General features: G+C 35.3%; 1 protein-coding gene across 1 annotated transcript; it reads right to left on the bottom strand.

Annotated features, from left to right (window-relative positions):
- Positions 1 to 670: 670 nt before the first annotated feature.
- On the bottom strand, positions 671 to 19,813 carry LOC113393179 (probable tubulin polyglutamylase TTLL2). Its single transcript, XM_026629920.2, has 13 exons — positions 19,723 to 19,813; positions 19,448 to 19,570; positions 16,490 to 16,593; positions 11,690 to 11,840; positions 7,770 to 7,932; positions 7,101 to 7,214; positions 6,737 to 6,942; positions 5,293 to 5,441; positions 2,729 to 2,765; positions 2,558 to 2,674; positions 1,907 to 1,996; positions 1,272 to 1,466; positions 671 to 926 (listed from the first exon to the last, which is right to left on the bottom strand). Exons 1-13 carry the CDS (start codon positions 19,801 to 19,803, stop codon positions 720 to 722), a joined length of 1,737 nt encoding a protein of 578 aa, XP_026485705.2. The 5' UTR covers positions 19,804 to 19,813; the 3' UTR covers positions 671 to 719.
- Between the last annotated feature and the right edge of the window lie 845 nt (positions 19,814 to 20,658).

Genomic DNA, 20,658 nt, shown 5'->3' on the forward strand with positions numbered 1-20,658 from the left:
CATTAAGTCCTTAAATATAATGATGAATGGTGGACCTAGATTCAACCTATATGAATACGTGAACCAAAAACTTTGTACACCTTTTTTAACGAAAAGACGCGGCCGGAGGTGTGTGATAATTGACATTAAAGTTTATGTGGAGACGGAGTGCAGAAAGCTGATATTTTATAAAATATTCATTAGAAATACGATACGTTGAACACATACACGTTTATCTACATAATATTTAATATGAAACATTCATAGTTTAAGCATATACTGCCAATGACATCACACGTCATGTTAAATATGAAAATTAATGATATTTTGATTTTTTTTACTGTAGTAGTGACAAGGTATCATCCAGTTGAGCCTCACTTATTTTCCACATATTTTTCAAATCGACGCATTTTATTAGCAATGAATTACGGTCGAATTTCGACCAATGGGCGACCACCGGTCCTTATAATTCGGCTACTGTATACGGCATCATCGATTAAATGATGACAACATGTTATTTTATTACATGGACTGCGTATACCAATCCATAACCAGCCTGTATTTCGATATTACGTTACTCAAAAAAGAGCTTACATTAGTTTCTCACAAAACTGTTAATAATTTTACTCTTTAATACTATTTTCAAACGGATTATATTTTTATTGCTTTCATGATTTATAATATAAAACAATTTTTGAGCAAAGCATTTATTATCGCTAACTAATTTAAAATTGAACACTTTAGAAAGGTGGTAGCCACACTTCAAAATTCGATCCATAAGCGAGTTTTCTCCGAAGTGCGGCATCGAAAAACGCGTCGCAGCTTCCGTCCCGCGGGACACGCTTGTCCCGTCCGCCGTCCCGTCCGCCGTCCCGGGCGACTTCACGTGCTGCGCGCAACAACTTTGACACGTGAGCAACACTTTCTCTTGCGTCTTCCACTTGCAACTATAAAAAAAGAACGGAGAGTAATGTTAGTTATTCCTATAAAAACATACTATATTATTATTAAAGTCGTAATTATAAAGTCGCCGACATTAAAGACCGTCAACTTAATTAGATGTTTATTTTCAACATCCTCATCAAGTGCATATTTAGGTGCAAATAGACTTATGCAAATAGACACGCTTAGCAATTAAATCATGGGATCGACGGGTCTCCATAACTGCCAAAAATAATGGATCACAAAGAGTAGATATTAGCTATTTAAATTTAAGTTTTATATTGCATGTACAAGCCGTCATTTTATATTAATTTATCTATTTACTCGGCTTATAACAATATGAAAAATACCTGGTCTTCGTTCTGCAAAGTATGGGGGTATATCCGTACCCACTGGCCGACCCGTCCCGCGGCGCGGTCCCAACGCACGCCATTACCCCAGGCGCACGCACTCAGCATCTTCCGCCGGGACGCCGCGGTCGCGTAACCGCCGCGCCAGGTTTCGTCGACTGCGTCCGCGGATGTCACGGCCGCACCCGACGGGGGCTGCGGTCAATTCGTATACTAATATATAAGACAGCTTTTCTACGAATAAGACGAAGTGTAGTTTAGTATTATAAAATCTGGGTGTTTGTAAATTTTAAAACAACAACACAAGATTATATAGATGATAAAAAAGTGTGGAGTTAGTACTTGTCGATTTTTAGGCGGGATATAATAAAATTAATTAAATTTGATCGACGATCTTTCAATCTCAAATGCTGGAAAAGAGTACCTACGTCCTAGTTTCTTGCCAGTTCTTCTTAGTATAATTTATGTTTGTAAGTAAAAAGCATTGCATTTAATATAATCCTCTAAAGTAACGATTAAAAGAAAGACTACTTGAATAAAGTATATTTTGAAATATTAAATTAACTCGAAAACAAGAATGGAATAAATAATGGCAATGCGATTAATCTCATATAATTAAGTACAAATATACACACCTGGATCTCTATGCCGTCAGAACTTAAACCAGATGAATTCTTGTACAACCGGCCCGTTTCTCGTACATCTCTAGGTTTTTCGTGTAAATCCTACAACAAAGTTTTTTTTGTTCTACAGTAATTATTTAAATTAAATGAATGATCTTAATAACTTAAATAATAATTACTAATAAAAAGTCGTCTGCCTATATTTTTAATGGAATGAATTGATATTATTAACCGCCTCCTCGACATTGGCTAGTTTATAAGACCACAGATCCAGAGATCCTGAGCTTAAACCCCGGATTAGTTATCGTCTAGAGTCTGGTGAGGTACTACAGAGTACATTTATTTGTGGACTATAATGTGGTATGTTCAGTTGGTTAATCTCCGCTGAAAATCTGTATAAATACCTTTCTACGATATCGGTTGACGGACTGTCAAATGGGCGACCTTATGAAAAGTACCACCACATATTTAAATTAGCGCTGTAAGAAATATTAACCATTCCTTGCATCGCCAAAGCGCCACCAACCAAGGGGACTAAGATGTTATGTCCTCTGTGCCTGTCGTTAGACCGGCTCACTCATCATCAAGCCGGCCTGAACAAAGCCCGACCACCAAATTAAGTGAACATCCACTGAAAACAAAACAAGTTGAGCGACAGCTTACTGAGACCGGAAAGTTTTCAGTCGTCGGCGCCTGTAAGGTGACGCAGTGCACGGGCAGCGCGCGCCGCCGCCGCGCCCGGCGCGTCCCGCGGCGCGCGCCCGCCACGGACACGCGGGACTGTCCCGCCGCGGACACGCGGGACTGTCCCACCGCGGACACGCGGGACCCGACCAATTTTGACACTCCGCTCTCATCTTCAGAACTGTAACTGAAATTACCAAAGGGTTCTTAATTTAAACTCGTAATAAAACAATGATTCTTAGAACGATGGTATAATATTTGCATTAACTTAACGACCGATTCGAGGACCTTAGTTGAGTTAATCAAAATCAAATATTAAATTGAGTTTTATTGTATTTAAATTTATTTAAACTTAGTTTCACTTTAAAGTAAAGTTAAAGTATAAAGTCGAAGGCGGGAATGAAAAAATTACCTGAATTTAAGAAAGATTTTACAATGTTTAACTTTAACTACTATATAACAATTGATCTAAAAGATAGGTACAAGCTGCTTGTCCTGACTTCGTCCGGTTGAAATAAGAATTTTATTTGCTTTCCAATTGCCGCGGCACTTATCGAGACCGTACTAAACCCACCCAATCAAATATACACATATAATTTTATCCAAATCGGTCCAACAGTATCCTTACATACAGAAGATTCATATCTATATATTCGTTTGACATTAATAGACTTCGATCCTGGTTGAGCGATCACTATGAGTTGGCATATATATTATGTATTTTCGTGGAGAAGATTCATAAATCAATTTTGTTATAACTCGCTCCTAAATGGCGCTGCAGCACATCAACAATGTTGTTCTACCGTTCTATACAGGTTTTAGCGATCGCCATTATACATTTGAGAATAATTTAGCACAAGGCGAATCGGCGAAGTTTTTTTTTTTTACTTTACAACATCCACGGGCTCACAGTTGTCCGTACCTTTTTTTACATTTTATTTTTATAAATTGTGGCGTTATTTTATATTTTTACTGAACATCAGCAGATCTTCGCTGGACTTCAAGCTTGTCGTCTTCTTGGAAGACGTGACCTACACTGACATTTTTTTTGTTTTTTCAATTTAAAATAATATATAAATAGTCCATAATAAATAATATATAAAAATACTGTATACGATGATTTTTTTTTTATTTTTTAATCCTAATTGCTCGATCAGAGAAAGCACAGCCTCGGCGACTCTGATGTCGCGTTTATGTATAGATGTCTTAAGGCTGTGCTCTAGGATGGTCTTTTCTGAAACACCCGCCGCTCGGCCGATGAATCTGCCGATAGCGTCGCTACCATCGTCCGTGTAATAGACACAGGTGTTAGTGTGTCTAGTGATTGCCACAACTGCGTGAGGAACACTTTCGTGTATACGGAGCCTCACATTCTTCGATCGGACTATGATAACGTCGCCGTAGGTCTGTCCCTGAGATTGATGGATGGTCATGACGCTTGACCCTTCACCTTTTCCGTATCCCTGGTCCATCAGGAGTTTCTTTTCCTCCTGCGTATGGGCCAGATATAGGGTTTTGGTTTGGTCGGATGGTATGTTGGCGTCAGTAAATCTCTCCATTTTGAGGGAGTGGACGATGGGGCTTGCAGAGTAGATGTTACGGTAGACCTAGCTAATGGCGTATGCGACGTCCATGGGGTTTCGGTGCGTACAGGATAACTCACGGGTGATGTTTGTTGTCAGGCTTGGTCGGCAGTACCTCATTTCGAACAGATTTTCTCTGTCGATATAAGGCAACTGGTTGATATCTCCGATGAGGACCACCTCGCTAGCTCCGGACAGCTGTGCCGCCATTACTATGGCTCCGAAGTGGTTCATGAGGGCTTCGTCGACCGTAAGACGGTTACATTTTATGGTCTCGTTGAACCCGTTCACTAGCACGGATGCCATAGTTCGTACCCTTGATTTAGCTTTTTCGCCAAATCGGTGTGTAAGTTGTTCTTTCAGGTCTTTGGCGGCTTCGATTGTGGAGGTGACTACCACTTCTTTGTCGGCGAATAGTTTGGAAATAAATAAAAGAGTATTTAGATCATTTTTACTCGGTGATGATAGAATCTAGATAGGTTAGTAGGTTACATCGCAGGTAAAATGAAAAAAATATTTATCATAGATTATATTTTGACTAAAGATAATCTTGAAGAGGATTGTAAATTTCTTTATATGAATGTATAAGTTCAATATAAAGAAATATCTAATTAGGTATATGACAATGAGGATTATTTAAGTACAAAGTATGGTTCATATTATTGGTTCATATTACTCTGATGCCTCTCACCGCTATGACCCTCTGCGACTTTCGCAGGAGGGCCCGGTTGTTAGCGGTGAGGGCGTCCACCCAGATTGGGGCACCATACAACGCCATCGACCTCACTACGCCGGCGTAAAGGCGCCGGCACAGCGACCCAGGCCGTCCTACGTTCGGTAGGAGGCGGCCGAGGGCGGCAGCGGCGTTGATGAGTCTCGGGCCGAGTTGGATAAAGTGCTGCCCGAAGCTCCATCGTCCGTCCAGGATCAGGCCCAGATACTTCACCTGGGCCTGCAACTTGATCATCGTCCCCTGGACGGTGATACTCGCCCCTCGTGGGGGTCCTCTCCGTGGACCGTGGAAGAGGAGGGCCTCCGTTTTGGATATAGGGACCCTCAGATATTATTAGAAACCAGCCTTTCTGTTATAAATGAAAAATTAAATGATAATATAAATTAATGATGTCGTACTTATTGAGTGGTTGTGTAGGACCTTGGAGTAAGCTTAGGCCCGTGTGCCTCATGGGTAGACCCAACAGGTCGAATAGTTCGTGCAGCATAGGCTGTTTCACGATGACGTCGGCCTCACAATCCGCACCAAGTGCTGGTGATAAATTAACCTGAAAGTATATTGTGAGTAATTAATAAAAAAAAGCAAAGAATTAGTTATCAAAATTTTATTTTTGTTTTGAAACATGTCATTCGTATGCAGAAGAAGAACAGTGGGTAATAGAACGCAACCTTGTGGAACACCAGCATTGACACATTTTAAGCCACAGCATTTATGACCGATAACGACTTTGATGAATATAGTACTATGAAACATACTTATTTTTATAGTATTTTATGTCAAATTAAATTTATTTACTAAACAAAGATCATATTCGCTTTACAATAAACGCACTGTTTTACTATAATCATGTAGTTTAGATTCAAACTATATCACGGTTTATTGGTCGAGAGCTCGAATAATCTATAACATTCATTATGGACTTAAAAAATGACGTTTTGAACATTAACGAAGCTCTTATCGGAACTATGAAAATTAAATTAAAGAAAATGTAAGTTATTACGTGGAATAGCTTTGTGTTATAAATAAATATTTATTAATCAAGAAGTATTAGTAGTGTACAATATAGCAGGGCTATTAGCAAATTGCTTAGAATTCGTGTTTGCTTTCTTCCGTTGTTATGGCTATACCTAAACTATCTTTTATACATGACCAAGTCATTCATAATTCAAGTCATTTGTAAAAAATACAGAAGGCATATTATTCAATACAAGATTATACAGATGATAAAAAAGCGTGGAGCTAATACTCCTTGCCTTCCAGGAATTCCAGGTAGGATGGTATATAATTGTATTTAACGAACATGACTTTATATTTTTAAATGTTTGATAAGAGTAACTATTGAGTTTCTTGCCGGTTCTTCTCGGTAGAATCTGCATTCCGAACCGGTGATAGCTTCACTTAAATTAGTTTTAAAATGACGATTCAAAAGTGCTTGCAAAAGCCTACTTAAATAAAGTATATTTAGATTTTGATCAGTCATTATTTTTTATACCTACTATTCTTATGTTTGTCTAGGAAACTCTACTTTCGGTTTCCAAAAACATGCAGGCATACTAAAATAACAAATTAAAGATAACATGAATCAAATAATGTAATTATGTACCAACACCATATATAAAATCAAAATCAAAATATGTATACTTTATTCAAGGAGGCTTTTATTGTACTGACATTAGGATAAGATAATTGTTACTAACAAAATGGACATATAGTCCGAAATAAATGATTTATTATTATTATTATTATATTATTTTTGAAAAATATTATGATCTTCATACTATTATTAAGACATTATAATAAAACCGTACCTAGCATAGTATCTAAAACTCACTTAATGATTACCTCAATCAGCCAAGGTTTCAAACTATCATCAAGAAGTACATCAAAACCATAAAATTCAAAGCAGTTCCTCGCGGGGGGAGTTCCCGCTGCTTGTGCCAGCAACGTCAGCGTAACGAGAGCCCTTATCCTCTGCCAGACGAGCCATTCCACCGCGCCCCATCTGCCGACGAGGGCGCGCCTCACTTGCTTCAGAGTCCACTTGCAACCTGAATACAAGGCTCATACTACTAACGCCATCTATTAAATACACTTAGCACAAATGTATAGGAGAGCTTCAACTAACGTCCAGATGGCACTGATAGATGGATGTATTTATAGTAAGACTAGTAAATGGACCACGTGTTTAACTAGTATAAAAATTTACCGCTGCCAATCCTGTCCTTGCATTCCGCGTACCTCGGTCCAGTTTTATTAAGTGAGGAATTCGTTAAATGCCTGTATGGATTGTGGATATCGGTTAATGTATATTTATCTGTACCTGTAATAGAAAAAAAAAATATTAAAGGAAGGTTACTATAAATTACGTTGAAAATTAGAACGAACGATTATATGAAATTCATTACATTATAAGGTATTAGGAATTAATACAAACTAATTATCTCTGTTAGTCTTCCGCAAAGTCAGTAGGTAACTCTTATGTGGGAGCAATGGTTTCAACAGTGGCGTAGCTATCGTAGGACCAGGTGGTGCAGCGCAGCAGGGCCCCGAAGCTCAAGGGGCCTTCTAACCTAAGCTTTGAAAAGAGCTTTGAATATAGATGACGTATGGATTTATCCTAATAATAATAACTTCAACTCACTGTATCCTGTAACCTATTCTTATTCCTATCTATAATAAAATTAGGGCAATATAAGTTAAAGAGGGGGTGAGGGCCCGATTCTTTTTCTATGCACCGGGGCCCTATCCACCTAGCTACGCCACTGTATATCAAGAAAATTCCCGAAAACGTGCAAACATCTCTGTTATTAAATAATAACAAAATATAGGAGATATATTTGGTGAGATTTTTTCCGTTATATTCCTATTGACTTACCGAACCTAGCGAGACCTTCGGCGTACATATAAGCCGTGAGCGGCCTATATCCAGGGACGCAGACGTACAGACGAAGATCAAACTTGTAGCCCGCGATGAGAAGCGGCCGCTCGATGTATCTCTGAACAACAGCTGGTCCACCGCAGCGCATATCGCAAACACTCTGTAATTAAATATAGACAAAATAAAACTAAATTGAAATATAATTTATTCAAGCCCTTAGAGAAAAATCTGTAATTTTTGCAACGAATACCTCGTACAGGTGATTAGTTATTATTTATTCGTCACCAACGGGTGTTGACGTTTTGCCTATTTTATTTATTTACTTTATTTCTCTGGCTGGAGTAGATTACATCGCATAGGTACATATTTTCTCATCACTATTTTTGATTTCGAACATTACGTTACAGTACTTCCTACCAACTAAAAGTATTTAAAACGGGTATATTTTGACATTATCTACGAATGTCTTGTTCACGAGACTATAGATAGATTTTGGTTTTCTGTATAGAAACAACATACCTATGTATATACAATTTAAATTGTAATCGACTAAAATCGACTGTTTAGTTAGTTAGTTTGCTAAATTTAAAATTCCGAAGTTCTTGTAAAGGTGTGTCTTCATGATATGCCTATGAACCTAAGAGGAATTCCTCACCAGAAGCAAGGGATTGTATTATAACAGTTCAGATTAGAGTATCACCTATATGAATATAAAGAAAAACAAAATCTGTCTATAGGACCTGAACTTTAGGCACTTTACCAAAATATCGCAACTTTCGTGTTAAAATATATTAAGTAAACCGCGTGTCGCGTTGTAATTCCTCCTTTTTGTTTGTAAATAATTCGATACGACTCGCGTGTACGACTATACTAGAAAGCGTCGTGCACGTGACATATCCCAACAACAACCGTCCAAAGTTTTAAATCTATCAGTTAAACATACTCGAACATATACAATACAATATATTAAACAGAAAATTAAGGTATATTATACGAGTAAGTAAGGTATATTATAGACTAAAGATTTTTAGGACTTGATGATAGGGCTTCGTGCACGACCGTCTGGGTAGGTACCACCCGCTCATCAGATATTTTACCACAAAATAGCAACGTTTATTATTGTCGTGAACCGGTTTAAAGGTTGAATGAGCCAGTATAACTACAGATAAAATAACATCTTTGTTCCAAGTTTGATCTCGCATTGGCGATGCAAAGTATGTTTAATATTTCTTACAGCGCCGATGTCTATGTGCGGTGGTGACCACTAACCATCAGAATAAAGGATTTTTACTAATTTAATATAGTTAGAAAAAAAAAAAATTCTTTAGAAATGAATCTACAGTCACCGAGATACAGAGCAACACTTTTTACAAAAGAACAATACGTACTAGCGGGACCAAAAGAAGTTGTCAAATATAAGGAAAATTATTCAAAAGCGTTCCTTCGCAAGATAACGCGCTTATAAACGACGCTAACATCGCAGCATTTGCAACAAATAGAGTTCGTACTCTGCGTGCACCTAACGTACACGCACAATTTAAGACGTAATACATACTTGTTTCTAAATTTAAAAAAAAGTCAAATAGGTAACAAAATTCAGACAACAATGAACTCAGGAAGACTATGTAGTTTTTTAAAGATTACAATAATTATATTATCCTGATCGATTAAATGTTTTAAGGTCATTTATATTAAATAAAATAATAGTTTTATCATTTTATTTTCAAATCTTCCATGTCGCGGACTTTTGGTCCTACCCTACCCTAGTATATTTATGTTATGCGTACTTGTAGTATATTTCTAAGCATTAACGTAGGCGAAACGTATGACCTGCCTCAATCGCGTGTTTACTTGTACTCTGTACAGCAATTCAGCCTAAAACTTATGCCCATTACAAACGTAAGGATCACGATATTGTTAACAATAAATTATGGATTTGTAAATAACGCCATGTTACTTCTAATCTCATTAAAAACAAGAATTCCTAAAATAGATTATTTTTGTAACGTTGCAACAAAATCTGTAACTTTGTTTTTTTTCTGAGCTGCGTTTACCTCTGACGTTGGAAGTGGAAAGTCGTAGTATCTCTACTAGCTAATATATAGACAATAATTGAGTTCGTAAAAACAATGGGTGAACCGACCGCGAACGTTAACTTATCAAGCTCAGTAGAGCTATTCTGTAAGAAGAAACTCGAAACCCACCGCAGAGCACGAGGTAAAAATGTTAGATCACATTCTGACACTTCAACCTCGACTATAATAATTAAAAAATTGATAGGATAGGATACGTTACACGTATTAAAATAGCCTGTCACTATAAGTCACTTGTCAACATTTCGATCGCGATAAAAAGTTAATTCTTACAGAATCATACTGCTAGTGTGCAATATAAGGCTTCAAATGTGGAAAAAAAAAAGTAATAATGACGTATATGTTTTGCATAAACGTGTGACATAGTATGCGTCAGCTGTACACATGAACCTCACACCTGACAAGATTATTAGTCATATCACATCTAACGACGACGATAAAATCTTTCGAGGTAAACACAGCACATAAAATGGCGCCGTCTATTGTTTGTTGAAGTACTCTCATATAGCTCCAATAAAATAATACACTGTTTGGGAAAGCACAAGATCCTAAAGTAACTCCCTAGCTTAGTGAACAAGAGTCGAGTCGATTAAATTTTCTAAGATTGAGTTTTATTAATAAATATATCTTACTATTTTTATTTTTATAAGTTTTGAGTTCTAAATGAGTGAAATTGAACAGATTGATAAAGTTAAAGCAAAATATTACAATGTCTAAAAATGGGCCGAAATAATAACAACACACATCCACGCACATGTTATTGATGGTAGTTCTATGCGCGAGCACATCTGCAACATTAGTATTGTTACAGACACAGGGGACATAACATCTCAGTTCCCAAGGTTGATATAGAATTGGCGATGTAAAGCATGGTCAATATTTCTTACAGTTGCAATGTCTATCACCACTTTCTATTGACCATTGGGTCTACTAATAACTAATACTTTGGTAATTGTACCAAAATATTAGTGTGCCTACAAAAAACGCACAAATACACATGGCAATAATATAAGATAAACATTCACATAAAACAACACAGATTCAAATCATATTCGTGACACTTTATCCTGTTAACTCATTTAATGTTTTAATGTTTTTTTTTTTGTTCAATTCAGATAAATAAGCTGTTTCATACAGATAACATCTAAAAAAATCCAAGTAGTCACATTCATGTAATTTTACGTGTCCAAGATCACGTACGTAAACGACCTTTTAAATCTTGCGAATATAAAATTAGTTTACACAAGCATCATATAGAAGGTCTTTATCCATAATCACAACATTACTTAAAGCTTATAACATTTATAACATACGTATACACTAAATTTCACGACGATCGGTTGAGATGTTCGATGAATTATAATATTTTTAATGTTACTTAGAAGTAGGATAGACAAATAATATAGAAATAATAATTGTATATATGTAAAGAAAAAAAATGTATTTTTCTTTAATTTGAATTCCGCGCATAAACCGTCATCGAACGCGCAGTGACATGACAACTAAATTTTGTTAGCCATGAAAAATATTAACCTAGAATCAATCTCGTGATTGTGAAAAGTAAAGTATAAAGTATCTTGTGATTTAGGAACAGACATTGTTAATAAATAAACATTAAATGTCGTTTCTCTTTTTACAGGTGCGTAAATATTATTTTTGTAAAATAATGCCTAGGTAGGTAAATACAAACTTTTATTTTATTTTTTATTATTGTAAAATTAAACAAATAAATCTCTTTTTACAGAGAAACTCAATTGTGTTTCATTAACTGTGTCGTCCTAATAAAAAGAATACCAGAAAAAATCTTATATATATATATGTTACCCTAAATAGGAATATTCCTCGTCCCTGACTCTGAGCGACTGGCTTGTGTATCCATACCACGCTGGGCCCGGTCGTGTCGTCGCTGCGTCTTAAACGAGAACACTCCGAAACCAACTTCGCGTATTCCAGAGGCAGATGAAAGCAGGGCGGGCTGAAATTATTATATATATTTACACTTTTAAAAAAAAATGTATTAACACGTTTTTATTATGGTATAACTAGCTGTTCTCCGAGACTTAAAAAATAGTTCGTATAAAATATACTTTTTCTACATATCCCTGTATATCCAAGAGTTTAGTAATTTGTACCAGTGTGCCTGTCAGGACTAGAATTCAGGTCTCAGGATACATCATATATCTCATTGTCATCCAATTCATCAAAAAACCAAGTATTGCTTATTGGAGTTAGAATAACTAGCTATCCAACTACTCAGCTCACTGTTTCATCGAATCGTGAGTGATGGAATTAATAATAGATTGTAAACAGACGTTTGTTTGCAAAACGTTTGCAAAGTATACATAGAGAGTCGAATGCTCGCCTTTAAGCTGTTTTATATCTATATAGTAATAATAGATATAAAACATTTGTAACGTGACATTACAAAGACAAAACAATTCAGTTCTTTTCTTCCTCTGTTTGACAATTTTTATTTCGTTATTTAGTTTGATAGCTATCAACTAGCTATTACATCAATAAATAATAACCCGACACGTGCGAGTCGGATTCGCGCACTGAGGGTTCTGTACCTCCACATAGATAGACAAACAGACACTGATCTAGCAACAAATTTACGGTTTTCGGATTTTCTCCTAAAAAATATTGCTTCTTGCCAAATTTCATGGTTCTAGATCAACGGGAAGTACCATATATTGTTTTAATTCCCTTTGCAAATGTATGGGCCAACGGCCATATCTTTTGATTGCGTAGATTAGAAGTTTGATTTTTTCACAGCTCTAAGGGGGACCACAGACCTCAGTATTTGGTATTAATTTCATCTTCATATGTATACGCTTTCTAAGGAAAAAGGGCCTTGACGGATAGACAAACAAACGAACAACGAAGTAATCTTATAAGAGTTTTTCCTTTAGAGGTACGGAACCCTAAAATATAAGAAATAAGGTTACAAGGAAATAATTCGAAACACGAAACAATTCATATGTTTTCCTCAAGTTTACAATATTGAAAATAGTCATAGAATTCATGTAAAAAAGAGACACGTATTAATTTGCCTAATTTATATATAATTGAATTCTATAACAAAATAGAAAGTTTAATTTTTTTCTTTCTAGTTGTTTAAAAACTGAAAGTAGCGTGCAAACCAGTTGCTACTCATAGCTAAAACGTCATCACAATAATTCCTTATAAAACAAAACTATGGCATTGACTTTTTCGTAGGAGAGTCACGCGAGCCGCGGTACCACTTGGCGTAATTACGATTCATTAATATAACCCGACTATAATTTAATATTCCCTCCAACCTTCACCTTCGTCCCCGTACGAACAATATCTAATTCGACCTTAAATAAACTTCGCTAATTTAATATCCGCGAGAACTAAATTTCTTACTATTTTGTTCTAAACATAATTATACTGAAGTTATTATAAATAGGTTAATATTGGAATGATGTCTTCAGAACTTTTGCGGTCTGATACTTTTAAATTAATGTTATCTATAATTTCATGGCGAAATGGCCCAGTGGTAAGAATAGGTGAATATTAAGCTCAGATTGTGGGTTCAAACCAGGTAAGTAGTACTAAATATTCATAACATCATTTGTGTTTATGATACCAAACCAGTAAGATGAAATAATCTCCAAGCCTTCATTAAAGGAAATAAGACCCATAACTCGAATCGTGAATTAGCAATTGAATTAGTTGGCTAAAAGGGTAAGCATATATATATAGGTACCATTCACTACTGATGATGTACTGACTGGCCGATTTCGAACGCGGTCACCAACCTATAGCTAGCTAGCTATCTAGCTAGCTAGCCAACTACACATACATACACAAGTGCGTAAACACAGATACACTCATAATCCGATGGAAGGCAAATCCAACACGACCGGAAAGAGTTCAGGCGCAGGACCAATGGCTTTACTTGCTTTCATATCACGGTAGTGTACAGAATTTCAGCTTCTAAGCTTCGTGCTGTTACTGGGAATTTTGACAGAAAAACCCAGGTCCGGATTTAGAGGAGAGCAATCAGGGTAACTGCCCTGGGGCCTCCACAGATAAGGTTCCGACGAGTTAACAAATATTTAGACATAGTCATATTATAAAAATGTAACTAATTATTGTTTTAAAAGTTACCGATACAGGTAAATAAATTATAACTTACTGACAGAAATTAATTAATAATATAATTATTAGGGTCCCCGCGCATCTGTTGGCCCAGGGCCTCTTCACCTTTGTGACCCCAGGGCCTCGTGACCTTTAAATCCCACTCTGGAAAGACCTGGATTTTTTGGGATCGACATATGTATAACTTTATAACTAGTCACTAGACCCACGAGGCAGTCGTCAAGTCATCCACCGATATCATCCTCTTAGTAATATAAAATGGGACGAAGAAAGCTTATAATTTAAATTTTTATTAAAATATTGACATCTTATCGACGAGAAATTTCTCATTACACTCGAATAAAATTAAAGAGACGATTTCGATATTTTTCAGCGTATTTTGAAAAGTATTTACAATACCGTGCCGCACGCAACAACCGCGTGGGTTCATTCAAATAGCCAATGACGTGAAACGATTGACACGAGTCCCCAAAGTATAGAGGTCCACAAATACTTGGAACAAACTGAACTCTATTCCCTGCGCAATAAGAACTGACAGATCAGAACATGCGTGAACAAAATACGATCAACGAAAGTTACTATTCTGCCTAATAGCTTGATATTTCGTATTGGAAGTTTTTGTTGATTGTTGTTATTGGTATAATGTATAATTCGCTAATTTTATAACCTTCGATTATAGTTAGATGTTATAGGAAATAACGGATAATGTCTACCAATTTCTATTGACAAGCATAACATAACTTAAATATTATAATAAAATGTAATGAGATAAAACATGAATCTTCTTATTGACGGGGGGATTTCGCTGACTAGAAGTCGACGAAGAAATGTTTTTATTTTAATAAAATTACGGATTCTAAAATACGTTTTTTTTTTTTTAATTTTTTCATTTGCTATAAATAGATCATAATAGATATAGTTTTCAATAATTGAATTTGTAAATAGAGGAAATAAATGATACATCTCTGTTCCCAAGATTGGTGACGGACTGACAATGTAAGGAATGTCACTATTTGCCTATCCACCTAAACCATAAAAAACATTGTCATTTTAAGTTTATGTCAGCCGGATTAATAAGTATATTTTATTGGCCAAAGGTCAACGCTTAAAATGCCTAAGTCGTAAATATACACGCAACAGGTAAACATTTAAAATTAAAATAATTTTTAAATTATTGAAATTCTCAGTTCCGACGTAGCACAAAAACAACGAGTACAAAAATATTGTGGGTAAAATTACCCCCCTTCATTTTACAACCTCGATTAGAATTTATGATTTTGCGTGTTGATTTTTTATTGGATATTTTAAATTCAATGATTTGTTCTTTGTTTTTGTCATCAAATATTCTATTCAAATTATTAATTACGTATTTTAAAATCGTAAAGGTAATAAAATTACAATATTACGTCATATTCAGGACATTCTATCGTAATAACTAAAAGTTATTTTTAACTGACAGTATGACTAACTTATAAAACATATTTTGAATAGATTTTACATACGTCATGTAATAATCCATCATTATTCGGCACTCGATATATATTAATATGTATATTTTATATAGTTTATTACAAATTATTTTTTTTATAATGGCCTGAATTTGGGTCTAGGCGACGGGAAGCATTTAAGTGCGAAAGAAATACATTGCACAAGTGTGAATTAACTTCTTATTATTTTACGACAAGCGAAACGAAGGGCTTCACAAGGGTGCAACTTATTAAGAAAGTTCAAAATTTAATTCTTACGGTCTGTTATCCGACCGCCCGTTTCGATGTTTTGGTTGCACTTTATTTTGAATCAGTGACATCTTCTCAATATATATATTTTTTAAGATGTACATGTTACCTTCCTTGTTAGACAGAAATTTTGTTAACTCGGCTAATATGCATGATATTAATATAATTTGTATTCTATAATACTCCGAATAATTCAGATTTCTACCAGTGAACATTTTTTTTAGAATTGGATTAGTAGTTCCGGATGGTACACCCTTCCTATAAAAAACTACCTCTATATAATATTGGTACAGATTAGTTGGCATTCGACACAACGGCTTAACGTGTGTTAGCAGTTCTTCTCTATCTCTGGCCTTTAACTAGAATCTATACATATAATAAAATTGAAGTGTCTGTTTGAAATATTAAACCGCTTTTTACTAAATGCATATGTATGTTTTTTACAATTTTTGTCTGTCTGTCTGTTTGTTCCGGCTAATCTCTGGAATGGCTGAACCAATTTTGACGGGAGTTTCACTGGCAGATAGATGACGTAATAAGGAGCAACATATACCTTTATTTTAGAATTACATATGAAACAAAAATATAGTCACGCTGCAATATCAAAATAACTTAAATTCCAACGCGCACGAAGTCGCGAGCACAGCTAGTTTCTTAATAAAAGTACTATCTATTAGTATTTATTAGGCCTGACTCGGGGTTAGAATCCAAGACTTCCGTTATAAAAAATGCATATTTAATAAATACATATAATGCTAACCTGAAATCATAAATTGATCCATAAATTCTCCTCATGCATCGCAGCAAACGAGACAGACTATCCTTCCGACATATCGAACCTCCTTTAGGGATGTGGTTCATGAACTGAAATAAAAAAAAAACAATATTATGAATTTATATTCAATAAAATAAGGAATTTAAGAATGGAATGTATCTATTTATTTCTTAAAATATGCTAATGTAAATAGTCTAACTGTTAGATTTAAGTGTTATAAACTATACTTTGTATAGTGTTGGCCCGTTGATTACAAGAGGCGAATCTAAGCCCATGATTCTAAGTTCGAAAACGGGACAAGCTGGTGCTTTCATGGTTGAAATACATGTGCTTAATTTATGTCTATAATTCATCTCGTGTCCGGTGCTGAAGGAAAACATCGTAAGGGAAGAAAACTTCGTGCAGGTTCCATGCGGCGGATGAAAATCTGCCACGCGTATATCCCAACCCACATCGAAGAAGCGTGGTGGGGAAAGTTCCTAACCTTCTCCTTATATAAGCTCAAATAAAGTCCAGTTTCATGGGTGATCTCCTGGTATAACCAATATTCCATGAATGCATTGTATTAGATAAAAACCCTTCCTTGGGGATCAAGATTGCTTTATACAAAAAATCATCAAATTCTATTCAATGGTTTAGGCGTGAATATCTAACATACAGACAGAACTACTTCCGCAATATTGATATAGATTCCATTGATGATTGATGTCAGTATATTCTAAATAATTCGCTTGTAATGTATCTCAACTCAAAAATGTACTTAAACACCTGATAAAATATCGACAACAAAGCAATGCGTATACCCGTTATTTATGCAGTTCCTTCGGAATCGCGACAAGGCTCGCTTTACGAGTGACGTATATAATAAAATGTTACACATGAATAAAAATATTGTTAAACGGCAACATCGGTCATAAAACTATCGACGTTTGTCACAGTGTCATAACTTTGGATTAGGCGTAGACACGAGAAAACTCAATAGAAAACGTGAATGAATATCTATAACCAACTACAGTTCCAGCTGTTTCGGCAACTTAAGCACCCCACCCATTCCTCTAGCACCTATAAAAATGTTTTATTCTATATGTAAACTAAAAGATATCAGAATTGCATATAACATTTTTGAGTGTTTATTCGTTAATAAAATACATTTTTGCATGATTTATGTGTTGTTTATTTTATTGGCACACAATGTTATGTCAACCCTAATAGTTTGAGCGTATAATGGTTTCTATATATTTCTTTATATCGGACAGACCTGGGGTTTTGAACCCAGAACCTCGGGTTCTGTATATATACATACTTTTCCTTATAACTAAGCACTAGACCACCGAGGTCAAGTGATCCATCATATCATATTATACTTGAAGCGTCAATATCGCAATGGTTACACAACGCCTAGCGTAAAAAGTCGCAGGATCAATCCTGACCCTTTGACTATTGTCGTACCCACTCCTAACACAAGTGATAACTTTAAAAGAAGCGGTAAATAGGAATATTAGTAATTCCTTAATCAATTATTGCTAGTATTATTTTTAAAAAGTATTCGTTTAATGATATAAAATGGCCTTGAGAAAGCTTACAACTTACGAGTATAATTACGAGTATTTTAACAAAATATTGATGGCATATTATTCGATACAAGATTATATTGATGATAAAAAAGCGTGAAGTTAATGCTCGTTGACTTCCAGGCAGGAGACATAACATACATATATAATTGTATTTAACTAACACGACTGTATTTTTAGATGTTGAAAAAAGTAACCACTGAGTTTCTTGCCGGTTCTTCTCGGTAGAATCTACACTCCGAACCGGTGGTAGCTTTACTTTAAATAGTTTGTTAAATGACGATTCAAAAGTGCTTGTAAAAGCCTACTTGCATAAAGTATATTTTGATTTATATTTTTGATATAATTTTATGTGACGAGACATTTCTTATTACACTCAAATATAATTTATTATATATTTCATAGATTGTCGTAAATATTCTAACCTAATGATATCGCACTAGCGAACTGAAACGACATTGAGTTGGACACGTATGTTAGAATAGCGCTGGCTATTAAAGCTGACGGGTCCTAGAATACAGACCACAGATTAGCAAAACACAGCACACACATATCTAGGTGGACAGACGACCTAAACATCATAGTAGAACCCGACTGGATGCGGGAGTCGGAAAAGGACTACAATTAGCGAATTGACGTTGACTATATTTTTATATATTTCCAAAAACACAGCAATATAACATACAATTAAACGTCCTAAAAATGGAAATATAATTAGTAATACATAACACGTGCCATAAAAACAGAAGCGTCATTCACGGCGTAGATGTAATTCGAGATATTGAAGACATTATTTTTTTTATAATTGGCTTTTCGGTAATCGAGTTAGATACTTAATCATTATTATTATTACAAAGGAAATAACTTTTGTTATCTCAGTGCATGTACGACTACAGGATATAAAAAACTTGTCAAATAAAAGTGTCCTTTATTCAAGTAGGCTTGTAAAAGCACTTTTGAGTCGTCTTGTTACAGTGTTTAATTAAAAGTAATGCTACCGATTCGAAAAGTAGATTCTAACGAGAAGAACCGACAAGAAACTCAGTGGTTACTCTTTTCCACCATTTTAATTACAGCGCAGGTATGTCAGTATCTATCGGTTAGACGATTCAATCTCTAAAGCGAACCTAACTCTCAAATAAAAAAAATATATAATTATACAATAATGCTCAACTAATACCAAAAGTATCAAGAAACCTAGGTTTCGGTATATTTGAAATCCTTATAATAGCTAAGTTTTTTTTTATATATATACAAGTATGTATGCTAAACTACAAAAAATAATAATTAAGTAAGTAAATACATTGTAAGGCGAAAAATCTTTTTACATATGAACACAATTACATTTAAATATAAATGAAAAACGTATCACCTGCCATTCACCCAATGTTTTGTACGAAGTGGCCGGGAAAGCGCTCGTTCGCCACCACAGATTCCACTTCTCCTCACTTCCGCTGTAACCCTGGTACAATCGCCAGCCTCGCTCAGTACAAACCTAGGCACCAAAAAAATATATACATACATTTAACAAACCATAAATTGATAAAACAGAGTTTAATATAAATTATATTTCATTTGTTTTATGACTTCATATATAATATACTCTAATAATATATTGTATGTAGGTAATCTACATTTCATACATACCTTTACAAGAAGACTTGGTCCAAAACCGTTATCATTTAGTCGGTAAACAAAGGGCTCGTCGTTATCAAATATTTGCGCCATTATTTTTATTTTATCTAAAACACAATATAATATTACATTTTAAAAATATAATAGTTTGATTTAAATTTAAAATAATAGTTATAACAGAATACATACGATAGAGGCATACCCATTATTCCTCCTTGCTTAATAGAAATCTTATTCCGAAATGCGAAAATCGCACATCAACTCGTACTAAACGCATCTAGACTTATATTTAAATCCTACATTATAGAAACACGTAACTTTCGCGTTTACGTATTGGTTCGTTCAGAATCCCGTGACAGGGCCCCGACTAGTTCGGCCGCGAGCCCACCCGGCACTGCTCCTGCAAGCATCAAAGGTACCCGGGTGATTTATAGCCGAGCATTCGTGACACGCTGCTTTTAGTAAAATCGGTAACTAAGTTAAATGCCTTTCGTTTAATGTAATAACGTGACGGTTCATTTTTTATCTATTGCACTTGTCACATTGACCTTTAAAGCGAAAAATGTAAGAAAACTAAAGTTACACTACAGAACGCTGAGCATGAATATTAATAAACGAATTTGCTAGCGATTTGCGTAAAAAATTGTAATATTAGTCGTGTTAGAACTGTTTTGGGGCACGATATTATACTTCAATTAGGTTCTATTTTCCTGCAAACACTACAATAATGTGAAAATTTTTATATCAGCTATTTAAAGGGTATATTCAAGGTACTTTACGTGGGCGAGGAAACCACCTGACACACGATGAAGGATGCATCAATGGGTCAATAAATGCACCCTCTGGAATTTGCTTTCGGTCCCCTACTCAATGCTATTGCAGAGGGGCACATTATAAGACAGTTTACAAACGAAAACGTTTTGGTATTCTCAAAATTCTTAACCAATA

The sequence above is a fragment of the Vanessa tameamea genome, chromosome 6 (genome assembly GCF_037043105.1).
Source record: "Vanessa tameamea isolate UH-Manoa-2023 chromosome 6, ilVanTame1 primary haplotype, whole genome shotgun sequence".
Classification (NCBI taxonomy): domain Eukaryota; kingdom Metazoa; phylum Arthropoda; class Insecta; order Lepidoptera; family Nymphalidae; genus Vanessa; species Vanessa tameamea.